This window comes from Botrytis deweyae (genome assembly GCF_014898535.1).
Source record: "Botrytis deweyae strain B1 chromosome Unknown BDEW_010, whole genome shotgun sequence".
Lineage (NCBI taxonomy): Eukaryota > Fungi > Ascomycota > Leotiomycetes > Helotiales > Sclerotiniaceae > Botrytis > Botrytis deweyae.
The window spans coordinates 1235813-1248945 of NW_024066217.1; the positions used below are offsets into that span (position 1 = coordinate 1235813).

Below are 13133 nucleotides of genomic sequence, written 5' to 3' on the forward strand. Positions count from 1 at the left end.
CCAAGATCTTGCAATGATTTGCAAATATATTTGGAGACTGAGAAACATACTCTGCCTACAACAAACTCGCTGGTTTCCTTCAATAACCCTTGATAATATTGCTGAGAATGCCAGCCGTTAAGAACTGAATGATTTGTATTCGCTGAGATTATGGAATTAAAGTTCAGTTTGCCGCGTATGAGTGACTTGCAAGACGATTATAATAATGGAATTGGTAATTCATGTTCGGACGGATCAGAATTTGCTTGAGCCTTTGAGAATCATAGTCTACAAGGTCAGGTAAGATAGTAAGGAATGGTCGTCAGTGGTAGCGCTTCATGTCTTCCCCTGGTGTTGGGTGATAAGATAAGGTTTATTGCGCTGGTTCAGGATCTACGCGGCACTTGTTCTGATGCTATTGCATGTCTTTCAAGGAGTGAGGACTGGAAGAAACAGATCGTCACTTCTGATTCCCAATGATATAAATGTCTTCGGGGCCTTTTGGGAAAAGAAGGGAAGGTCATTCTTGATATATGAAACCGAGTGGACATAGTTGCTATGATAGAGCTTTAGCTTTCAATAGAAGTCAATAAATGCTTGTATGAAATTATGATGCGCAACGAGGTTTTCCAGTCGAAGTACGATCACTCGATAGCAGAGGGTATACCGAGATACATATATTTTAAGACAATCAAGATGAATGATTGGTATTGTAGACTTACGATGTTCATGTATTCCATGGAAAGAAGTCTGGATATTTAAGATAGGGGCGGTTATAGACGGCGTCTACTGCCACTTGGAAATTGCAGGTGTTGGCGGGGGACAAGTGGGGATGCCGGACTTGGACTATGGTTTTTCTCAGTCCCGCTAACATAGAGTTGCCAATGGAATTCACTATTCTCCCGAACATTCTTAACTTGTAGATGAAAACAGCATTTGGATTTCTTTATGGTTGGTGATGCGATGCGATGCTGATGTCGATCTTTGTAGCTTGTTCGTTGGGCGTGGAGAGTCGGGTATAGATGCGTAAGACATTGAAGAGTGTCCGAATGCAATTATGCTCCCATTTTTATCCAATAGACTTGTCATATAACCATAAATGGATATTGATATGCCCAAAACACGAGATTTTAACAAGAATCAGATAAGCCATCATTTATTGTTTGAATCGTGATGCCTTTCAATCTTATTTGTGGTGGTCGAGATCGAGGATTTCAAAATCTGAATTTTGGTGGTGGGGTGAGCTGTTGTGTGGCAAATTTCTGCAAAACCCAGATCATCGAGCTGGGAAACTATTTGTGGCCACGGAAAAGGAGCTCCAAGAGCACGACATAGATATCTCTGCTACTACGACGTCTGATTGCGGGATCCATATCTTACCGGAATACATTAAATTGTCGAGCTTTCAAGTTCTGGAAACCCGCAAACCCTAATGTTATCCTAAGGGTTGCCGGCATATTGAGGCTTCATGCTTGTCTCCAGAGCTGTTGAATTGTGCTGAATTGGTGCTGCGTTTCACAACTGGTTGCGAGATTATGGGGCTTTAACAGCCAGAAGTCAAACCTTTTGCCGGTGCAGCGAAGCAAACCTTGTAGTTACAGACAGTGCAAAATTCATTTGCAGCGCATAATGTAAGTTCTACTGCGATGTGGCTTCTGGGCATCCACGCAAAGATGATTCACCGACTTCACGGGAAGTGACTCTCAAGAACATATGACTAGAATGAGAGTAATTAACGCCGTCGGCGAAGGTGGGTCTCCTCCAAACAAAAAACAATCATGGGGGGGCCGAGGCCCTGGGACAAGAACCATGGGTGCGACGGGAAAGATCCTGTCCAATGCCTTCAACGGAGAAAGCATACTCGGCCATGCACTCACAGCAGATGTGACCAGCCCAATTTGCGACAAATGACAAGTAGACTAGACTCGGAGTTGTACATCTTTGGAAGCCACCGAATCCTTTCTAGGTTGAACACCATGTTCACCTCCTCCATCTGTTAGGACTCACTGCTGGCGTATCCTCCAACGAGCTATGCCAACTTGGGGGTCGAAGCTAGATCGTGCATGGGTGTCTTATAAGAACAGAGATATTCAGTTGGGTATCAGTGGAAGACCCAATGATATATGCAAAGGCAGTTGCACTAGCCCAGTATAATACAGTCATGCGTGTTGGTAAAGGGTAAATTGTAAGAAAGAATATGCGATATTTATCATGAGCTATCAAAGGAAACAGTAGAGGAGGTAGCGTTATAGGCGGCAAACATCGAGTTGTCCAGGGACTTTGAACACACGATCTAGAACATGATTCTTATGTAGTGTGACGATCAGAGAGCTAAATGGTTATGCTCTTTCTATAAATTGCGCAATCACTCACACCGTAAATTTAGCACTCATGAAGGTGCTAATTGAGATCTTCAAAGATACCTAGCATCCTGGGAGATGGGGGAACTTAGCTGCTTAGATATGAAATGGGCATTCTTTTGCTGTGATTTTCCTTGCTTAAGTATCGACTGGGTATAATTGCGGGTATCTAGAAGGTTAGCACATGAAATATACACATTTCCGAGACATACTTGTTAGGGACGCTAAGGTGAGCTGTCCCCTGGAACCTTATATCGATCAAAACTCAAACAAACCCTTAAAATGGAGTACTCGGTTACTTTCTAGTGATGCAATAGAGTTGCTTGATACTTGGTATCTGCTTCCTCTACTCTACCGTCACTGAACGATGAATTCTTCAAACAGCAAGCTCTAATTGAACGTCAGTGGTCAATGGTCAATGGTCAACACCAACATCGATCATTAGCGTGTGCAACTGAAGCTCTTCTAGCCTTCAGAAGCGACACCGAGTGAGAAACCTCAGAACTAACAAGCTACCCTGACCTGGTCAGGGTTTAGCCATCCGTCAAACTTGAGCTCCCTCCTTTGAGGGAAAGCACGGCACCTACAATGCTTAATAGAATGTTGATATCCGCTCTGTTAAAGCAGCATTGGGTGGCAAGGACTGTTTCGTCGGCAATATTTTGCTTTTCTCTGTTCGGGCAACGGCTCCTCTATAAATGTTACAACGTAGGATGGTTGTGCATTTTCCCAAGTGCGCCGGAGGTAAGCGGAAGTCACGATGAGAGTCTTCTTGAGGTTCTATGGTGATCGTTTACTTGATAAGGCTGGTGCTGTTGATCATTACTATACACAGAGTTGTGTCTCAGCCCCAGTGTGGCGTAAGTGACCATGATATTGGCAACACCTAGGTATATTCCAAGGTGATGAACTTTCTACCTAGCTCAAGCCTCGGTATTACTGATGGAAACGTTACAAGAAGACACACTTAGCATGCTGGTGATGTGGTGGGCTATTTTCAGAAACATGAACATGCCAATTACGTATAGGATTAAACCTGGCATCGTTGATGAATCTCTTCAGTCTTCAATTAGCTACAACCTAGGTATTACACGCTTCGCACAACTTATGTAGCTAGGTTCCATGGAAAAATGATGTCCGGGCAGAAATTCCATCCCACCCATTATCCATACACCCGAAAGCATCCAATGATTGTATCGGACTTGCGCCATTCGCTTCGGAGACCGGGCCCCTTACCGAAAGGTTACTTTTCCAATCATGGTTTTGGACTTCAATCCTTCTTTTTCTTCCCCACAATGACGATTAAGGGTCCATTTCCTTGGATCGATAACAAAAAGGGCAACTTTTTGATACTCAAGACGAGACATCATCTCCAGTCTCAACCCCTCCTCCCACACAAGCAACACCGAATTGTATGCTTTTGATGATTTGCAGACAGACACCCCCAAGGATTGTTATCTAATAAAGTTAAAAAAGGTAAAAATCAGTCGATAATTACTTCTTCTCATTGAAGGGATGATATCAGCCGTTAGCATTCATCGATATCCTTGAATAAATCTATTTCGAGTTCCGTCCATCTTCATCATATTCCGCACACTTGCATTTACCGTTTAACAACCTGATATTTGAAATAGTAACAACTATTAGGTAAGCCATTAAAAAAAAACTAGATGCTTGGGAACCGGTACTTGTGTAGTCTGTTAATAATTTGTATGTTGACAGAAATTTTAATACACGCGGCTGTGGGTAGATGAAGGGGCTTGAGTTTTGATACGCTTAATAAAGCGAAGAAGCGGACATTACTTCCGAATTTGTTGAATTTTCACGTCGAAAAGAGATGAACCTGTAACTTTGATTGGTCAAAAAGACAAAAACTCAAATCCAAAATCATATGAAAAATTGCACGCGATTCACACGCTATTTCATAGTGATGATGCCTAGGTAGTATTTAGTCGTCCGTCGTCCCCTCCATCCGTTCGGGGCTTTTGTTGTGATCGCAATAGATAGAGCAAAAGAAAGTACGTTCTCTATGAATCTGGTACTATCGACCAATCGTAACTGTGGTTTTTGAGATCAAGCAGGGCTATGACCTCAACTGATAACTTCGGTTCATTCGCAGAGTAGTAGCATAACCTGATGTAGCTTACTCACTCTGCTTTAGTACGTTTCGTAAGCCAACGATTCTTTTTCCTCGTACGAGCAATGATTTCAATGATTTTATCGGTGGCTTTATCCACGTTCCATGCATCAAGCCACAACAAACTTTGCCTACTTTTGTTGGATCTCCATACAGGTATTTCGTACCAGCCCAGAAAGCAGATACGGGGTCCGCACATCATTACTCAAGACATTTTTCGAGGATGGATCAAGACATGTAAAATTATATTGATACGACTGTTGAAGATCTTTTCAAAAGAAAGAAAAAAGCCCCCCCAAAATATCAATAATGATGCCTGTAGCGTCTAGACAGCATACCACGATGCCGGGTAATACTTGTATACCTCAGTACCTAAGTTTGAAGAACTGTCTATCTATCGAACTACTGAAACCTTCGCAAAAACTCCCGTTTGCATCAATATCCAATCAGTTTATTCGCCACTGCTTCTACTAGCCGTGTTAACCTTACCAAGGTACACGCAAGTCTCCATCCTCAAGGGTTCTCCCGTACAGTAGAACGAAGTAGTGGTAGGCGAGGAACTCCTAGGCAAAATAAGCTGCGTTCCTTCCCTTTTACAGTTTAGTCAATAGTACTCGCTCCAGCCATGGAATTCTACAAATCCCATGAAATTTTTACCATTTTTTAAAGCGGCCTTCAAGCTCAACAATCAATTTCCCATCATGGGTATCAGGCCAACTCCACCACAATAAGATGTTCGATTCTCCTTCCTTCTCTGCCCTAGATTTGGCTACCTGGACACTGATCCCATGCCAAAAACATTGCTCTGCCATGCATGATTACAATCTAGAAAGCTAAAGCCAACATTATCTTGTCGTTATAACTTTAGATGGGTTTGTAAACGACGTTGAGGCTTATAAATAATGTTTTTTTCTTTCTCGTGAGCAGACTTTACCGAATGTCCTTAGTCTTTTCGGTCTTCGTACTTTCTAGATTTCCTACCCGATAGTAGTGAGGGTCAATATCTACTTAGTAAACGGGTGATATTTGCCTCCCTACATGTTCCTGACGATCTCTACCCTTTCTTCTGACGCTCAAGTGCCTACATCAAGACGAGACCACCGCCACAAAAACCGTTCCGACCCCCTTCATACCCCGCGTGGCCTTCGATTTCTGGCCGATAGACCGTCAACTTGAGATTAGACCTTATCTTTACAAATCTTTAGCGCTGCCTCATTCTATATTTTGTTCGCAACCCATTCAACAATTCTTCGATATTCTACAGCTCGACAAAGACATTCTGACAGGAAAGCAATCCACATATATTTCAACTGGCTGGAACCTTGGCATCGGGATAATTTCACAGCTTCTCTGTACTACATTGCCTGTCCTTGTTGATCGACTGCATCCAAACATCCCGTCATTGTTCTATGCCCTTCCTCATCCTGGTTTTGGACAGCTGCTTTAACTTCTATCAACCTCTACCGAACGAGCCACGATTGGACCCTTGTTTTTGCCTCCTCCACACAATCTGATCAGCTTCCCATCGTGTAATCTCGAAGTACTGCCACACTCGCTACAAACTTTATATCGACTTTTACCACCCGGGTTCGATTTGGCCTCGGACTCAAAGCTTCCTTCTGGACACTGTGTTATACTATCTTTATTGTAATTGAGTTTTCCGCATCAACTCCTCTTCCACCAACGAGTCACAACAAATCACCATTTTGTTCATTCACTATACTTACATTGCACACTTGCCTCATACTTCAGTGAGTGATTGGCACGTGGAATCCCTCTGCCTCCTTGCCAATACTGACTTTGCATAGATCGGGGTTATCATCAGAGCAACCAACCATAAATCCATGGGAGACTCATCAGTTGTCGGGTCCAGATCAAACGATGGCGGATTCCCAGATACTTCACAGGTTCTAAGACAAGATGCTGCGCAGAATCCAGGAACAGAGTCTCAACAGGATAGCTCAAGGAAAGCTTCGAACAGACCCTCGCAGTTGACTAGCACTCCATCGAACTATGCCCCGAACTTGGCGTATTCTCAACATCCTATGTCGCATGCAACACCGGAATCTTTCAACATGACAACACTTAGTGTTACGCTTCCAGATATGTCTTACCAGAACTATGGCCAACGATTTCCTCAAAGCCCCGGCGCTCCACTGCCTTTTATGTATCAGACGCATTTTGCAAACCAAGGCATCTTGAGTCCTCCACCCACCGCTTCGTCATACAGTACCCCATACCAGACGCAATATGGAGGTTATGCGTCCAATCAGCAAATGCACCAACAGCACATGCATATGGCCGCCACCAACCATCAGTTCTATGTTGGTCAAGGATACATGGGACAACCGCATCAACAACCGCAACAATACCAAGCAGGGTCGCAATATTATATACAACCTGGTAGTTATGGACAGCAAGGCCAAATTTATACAGGAAATCAGATGGGAGTGCAATATCCACAGCGCGGTAGTTTCTCTGGGGAAAATAGACCTATGTCACAACACCGCAATGATTTATTCGTCAATGTGACGGGTCAGGTCGGGAAGTCGAATAGCGTTGGTAAGCTCTAGGCTTCTTCAAGTGGCCTTTGAAACCCAATGCTAAGCATATCATAGTCTCTAGTCCAACACAATCATCAGTCGTCAGAGGACCTCCACGAAAGCCCCGTCAAAGTGGTATGTCTAATCTGATTCCTCGCTCGAATTTTACTTAAAAAGGTTTCCTAAAACTAACGAATTTGCGCTAGGACACGCGATCGTGAGCATAGTTACTTTTTTCATTCCACATACCATATCGAAATCTATATACCCAGTCTCATGTATTCCCTCGACTCTAAAATAAGCTTTAAACTTCTTGGTTGAATTAGGAAGACCTACTTGATTGGCAACAACTAACCTTTCTATGCTTTAGTGGATCGGCAATTTACCACCCCAGACAGATCTCATGAGCCTCGTCCTTCACGTTTGCAAAGAGACTGTTGGCCTTGAGTCACTATTTTTGATATCCAAGAGTAACTGCGCTTTTGCAAATTTCAAGGATGAGGCTGCATGTGTCGCAGCGCAACTGAAGATCCATGATTCGAGATTTCAAACTGTACGACTTGTCAGTCGTTTACGGAAAGCGTCCATTGGGACCGTCGGGGGTGTCTCTGTTCCAACAGGCCCAGCAGCTTTGACAGTTCCACAGTCATCACCAATCCCGTCGATTGATTCGGAAAATGAGAAGGTTTCAAAAGCAGCTGATGAAAAGGCACAGGACCCAGACAGGGATTCTCCACCTCTCACAAAGGATAAATTCTTCGTGGTCAAGAGTCTTACGGTTGAGGATCTAGAATTAAGCGTGCGAAATGGGATTTGGGCAACTCAGACACATAATGAAGAAGCTTTGAATAAGGCATACCAGGTAATTTTAATCCGAATTTCAGCCGAGACATCCTAACATAAAGCGACAGGCAGCAGATAATGTCTATCTCATATTTTCAGCGAATAAATCGGGCGAATATTTTGGGTACGCACGCATGATCTCACCCATCAACGAGGACCCAGCAGCAGCCATTGAATTTGCGCCCAAGGCTCAGGCGGTCGAAGATCCCGATCTTCCCAAAGCAATCTCAACGCCAGCATCTGAATTTGCACCCAAAGGACGCATTATCGATGATTCAGCTCGTGGAACAATTTTCTGGGAAGTCGAGCACGACGATTCTGAAGACGTAGAGGAAGATGATAGATCTCAAAGTGGCAAGAGCGATGTGGAAGGCGATGCGCCGTCAAAGGCCTGGGGTAAACCCTTCAAGCTTGAATGGATATCGACGACTCGATTGCCATTCTATCGTACACGCGGACTTCGTAACCCGTGGAATTCAAATCGCGAAGTGAAGATCGCGAGGGATGGGACTGAGTTGGAAACGAGTATTGGAAAGAGATTGGTGGGGCTTTTTCATAGGGTTCCAAGTCCTGTTGTGCCCAGTTTGCCTCAGATGCAGGGAATGCCAATGCCGATGCCGGTGCCCATTCAAATGATGCCTCCGGGTGGATATCAACAGATGCGTTCTTATAATTAAGATGAAAAGGGACGTTGATGTGGGTATCAATCAGATTGGGTGTGGAAAATGACGTGGGAAAAGTCTCTTCAATTTTTGTGTTCATTTTTCGTGTTGGCTCGGGCGCCCTGCCCTTCTTCTTTGAAGTTCTTTCATTGTATGCATGCATGCTGGATAACGCACGTTAACATTCTCTTTTGATATGAAAGCTTTTGGATCGATGCGAATCATGCGATGCAGACGACTTACGAGTCACGATTATCACAAAAGCACAACATTGAGGTTAATATTTCAGAAAGAGTCGGATTGCTTGGCGAGGCGTCACACGAGTGTTGAGCGAGCGAGCGAGTCTTGCGATGATGATTTTGGTTTCGTATCTTTGCGATTTTGTGGCATGTCTGTATACATACATGTAGCCATGTTGTATTAGCCAGGTTCTCATGTAGTTATTATCTAGAAACCCCTCAAATATTTCACTGCAAATCCATTCAATTTGCGACATTCCTCGTTCAACTCCCTATGTCTCTACTTCAATTGTTTACCTGCATTCATTCATTCATTCATACCCAAAACTAATTTCTCAAAGGCATTACCCAAAAAAGTTTCTTCGGCAAAAAAGAAAAAAGATGTTGAAATTTGCCACCCTACACTACCTAGGTAGGTATCCATAGACAATATCATCCATGCACCTAAGAGTCTTCCCCGCCAAGTTGTATTACCTCCGCTCCGGCATTTCGCCAAACTCAAACTCAAAATCAAACACGATGACAAAGACGTAAAGATCAGACCATTTTTTTCAGAAAGCTTATAATCAAGACGGAATATACCGATGAGATGAACAAAAACATAAACTTTATCGAATAGGAAGGACGTAAGCGGCGCCCCCTTAAGATTTTTTTTCGCTCGCTTATTTACACATTAGCATCGAGATGCTTCATAATTGCATGAACGAATCGTAAATCGCAGTCAGATGTCAATTTAAATTCGAAATGTAGGTAATGCATGTGGCGAATTTCCCCTCTTATCAAATACATTACGACGGAGAATAAGATGTGGCTGTGATTGTGTATATCTGGGAGGGGAAGGGATTTGCAATTTGTGAGATTTAAGAGGGCATGTAGGTACACGCATGTGATCACTAGGTATGGGTGTGCGAATGGTGAGTGGCGAATGCTGGTGATTGTAGAACCACACTGGAGTAGGGCGTACAATTGTGTAGCATGAATGGTGCGATACATCACATGCAAAAGTGATTGATCAAAGTGTATAACGGCTAAGTTATGTACGTTATGGTATAGCATGATATTTTGATATATCTAAATGGGATCTGGATTGACATATTTGTGACATCGAGATCCAAACTATCGCCAAGATTCCCAGAGATTTGGTATCTACAACTAAAGCTTACTGCGGAAATATTGTCACGTAAATTACATGCGAGAGGACACTCACACGGGATGAATTTGGATCGGAGAAGAATAGGCTATTAGGAAACACACTCACTTCACAGGTGTCCTTTCTACCGAAAAGCTACGAATTCGGAACCATGAGATAGAGTGATAGTTAAGAAGTCTTTTCTAGGCCAGCCAGTTCGCGAGACACTCTATGGAACCACAAGTGAAAGTACTTTAGCATTCCGATTAAGAATTGCATGTATTTGCGAAAAACCGGCCAACTCTTTGGGTCGAAGAAGCGAGAGGTGTTGATGCAAGATTGCCGCTCTCTCGCTCGGCAGTCGATCGAAATATTGCTGACTGGGCTTTCAACTATTCCTATTTTTCTCGATGGAATCCTTCTTCTAGGGACTTGTTTTGTACGGACTCGAGATTAGTAGATGTTATCTCATCAAGACGACGAATATTTGCAGTACGGAAAAGTCAGCTGTACGTTTCGGGGATCGATTGCTTTGAATTTTTATGTTACCTTCTTACTACTCCATCTAAGTATGTGATTATGATTTGGATAGTTTGATGAAGCCAAAATAAACAATACAAAGAGCTCATTTGACATATAGTAAATGAAGTCAATCGTTTGTTTTGGAACGTCTTTGCCTTCAGTGCTTATGATTACTGTGTTTACTACTACACATGACTTATAAGGCTTCAATCCGAGACACCAAAACTATTTTTTCGGTGCTATTGCCGTCACGGGAACTACGAGCTGAGAAACATTTATGGGTAGAATCGCGCTGTAATCTTGTGATGTGAAGGCTTCGAAGGAAAAATAGGTTGCTCAGTCGTCCCGCATGGTTCGTGTATTTCCTCAAGCATTCTTTACTGTCGTCGCAGATGCTGTCGAGAATGCTTCTTCTGGATCCTTTGAGCCGTAAGTATATAACTCAGGGAACGTTCGCAAGACTTTGATAGTTATTTGTGACTTTGCTATCTCGGCAGACAAGATGGCTTTGCAGCGCAGTCCGTTTATGGGAAATAAGCGCATTGGTATTTAATTCCTTTCTAAGGTTTTTTCTTCTAGGACGGGAGGAGACCAGGAGAAAAGGTTCGTCAGTATCTTACGTGTACAGAAATCCAGGTAAGGAGGACCTGATTCTATCTCCGAGTGGGCGCGCTAGTATCCCAGATATTACGATGAGTACAAGGAAGATAATATATATACGACGAATAGAATCTGGAACTGCATGAACAGCCGATTTTCCACTAAGGGTTTTTTTATCCCCATATAATCATGAATGATGCCATATGCCGTACGTCCTACTTTGAATAGTATCGAGAATCTCTAACTCTCAACTCAATCTCAACGATAGCACATGCTTCCGTGCCTTCAATACCGACTTCGTCTTCATTTATTAATCGCGCATTGGCTCTCACAAACAACTTTCTAAATCCGCTCTGCTAAGTAAGTTGATTATCCCGGGGATCTAACAGCGGCGAGATAGCTCGGGTGCATTCATTCAGTGACTTTGCACTCGCCTTTCTCACAAATCCTCCATTCTGTTCGCCCATTTATCTACATACATCTTTCAGTACATATACCACACCCCCTTATTGATCTGCTATCCACCAAAACCTCGCTCTGCCATCCTATCGAAACTTGTAAAGAACGATTTTGGCATGATCACCAGATCTATCTCTCATGGTGTTTGACATTAAAGTAACCCTCAATTTCCAATATTGACTAGCTCAGGGAATGACTCAAAGACTGCGGTATAGAAAAGTACATATTCATTGCGAAAAGTGACACAGATTTACTCTCAATGCTTCATACTCTATCCACTGAAGCACCACCATCAATACACGTCAAATGTTCATATCCAGGTTCGTTGCTATCACCATCGTCATAATTCACCATAATCTCCAACATTTGAGAACAAAGCGAGTATGCATCCCATCACAGCAGAGTTTGCTTGGCTAACTGTGCAATCGGTATAAGATTAAGAGGTTAGTCGAGAAAGCGTGTGGATTTGTTGCTGCTCCTCGACTTTTACATATCGACATTCCTGTTTTCACCGAGACGACCGAGAAAAATGCTTGACGGTGGTTTGCTTGGGATTTGGGAACTACGTTATAATCTTCGAGCAAGATGTATTGTTATATGCGGCATCAACACAGTGGATTTGTTGAACATCAAGTCTTTTCTCAACTCAAAGTTCTCGGGTGGAGGTTTTGATGCTGGTATGTCCACACGAAGATTTCCGAGCAATCTTATGGCAGACAGCACATTCTTTTAAGGTACGAAGATGTACTCCTGATGAGAGATGCTATTTTCACACAGAGGTGCATCATGTAAGCACCTCCAAAATACGTTGTACTCAGTGTTCCTACTCAATCGTACCAATATCCCGTACAGATTGAAGAACACACCGAATATATTAAACTTATACCAAAAAAATCATTGACTCACAGCCATTATCTGACCGGTGTACTTTGACTACCACCATAACTTCTGCTCGGCTGATCAATGGATGCATTACAGGATACAGTTACAACCTAAGATGCTTTCGACGGGCGATTTCGGAAGCACTCCGTCTGCTTTAGGACTACCTCTTTCGCCGGAGTCGCATGGGCAACTCATATTCGCTGATTGATGGCGAAGACTTTCATGAGAAGAACTCAGTTTCGATCCATCGACGGAGCGATTCAAAAGGCTCGCTTTCAGGGCCCGGAAGACATAGCTAGAAATTCTCATAACTTTCTGAACATTCTGATTTGAGAAATACAAGATTCTGAAGTCTTGCGGGGGAGATATTGAATATCGAGATAGCTGGTGGAGATAAAATAGCATTTAGTTTACCATGGACATTGCATGTTCGCCCACGGCCATTGATGACCTTGGTGTTGAGAATAATTCTCGAAGTCGTCTTCTAGAGTAGCATCTCAAGGCGCTTTAGAAGTTACGAGATGATATAGTCTACTGTAGAAGTCGCAATAAAGTTAAGACTGCCAGATAGAAATGATTTAAAGAGGATGAGATATTGAATTCCATTATGAAAGAAAGATGCTAACGTCGTCATTCTGACAAATAACCTTCAGTTACATTCTTCCGTTCCAATCAATCCACGGACAGCTCTTGGAGTAATCAGATTAATATAAGTAGGGATCCAGATCGAACCAAGCCCGTCGTGGTTCGAAGAGACTCTTTCATGGTGTATGTTATG

General features: G+C 43.0%; 1 protein-coding gene across 1 annotated transcript; it reads left to right on the forward strand.

The window, feature by feature from the left end:
* Positions 1 to 5198: 5198 nt before the first annotated feature.
* EAE98_005447 (uncharacterized protein) lies at positions 5199 to 9674 on the forward strand. Its single transcript, XM_038953069.1, has 7 exons — positions 5199 to 6238; positions 6285 to 7038; positions 7095 to 7154; positions 7226 to 7236; positions 7390 to 7881; positions 7931 to 9389; positions 9441 to 9674. The coding sequence occupies exons 2-6, from the start codon at positions 6321 to 6323 to the stop codon at positions 8537 to 8539; spliced, it is 1890 nt and encodes a 629-aa protein (XP_038810911.1). The 5' UTR covers positions 5199 to 6238; positions 6285 to 6320; the 3' UTR covers positions 8540 to 9389; positions 9441 to 9674.
* The last annotated feature ends 3459 nt before the right edge of the window (positions 9675 to 13133 follow it).

Coding starts and splice junctions, on each gene's coding strand:
- EAE98_005447 (XM_038953069.1), top strand. CDS start 6,321: ATGGGAGACTCATCAGTTGTCGGGTCCAGATCAAACGATGGCGGATTC. Junction 7,039..7,094: donor CGGGAAGTCGAATAGCGTTG/GTAAGCTCTAGG, acceptor AGCATATCATAG/TCTCTAGTCCAACACAATCA. Junction 7,882..7,930: donor CTTTGAATAAGGCATACCAG/GTAATTTTAATC, acceptor ATAAAGCGACAG/GCAGCAGATAATGTCTATCT.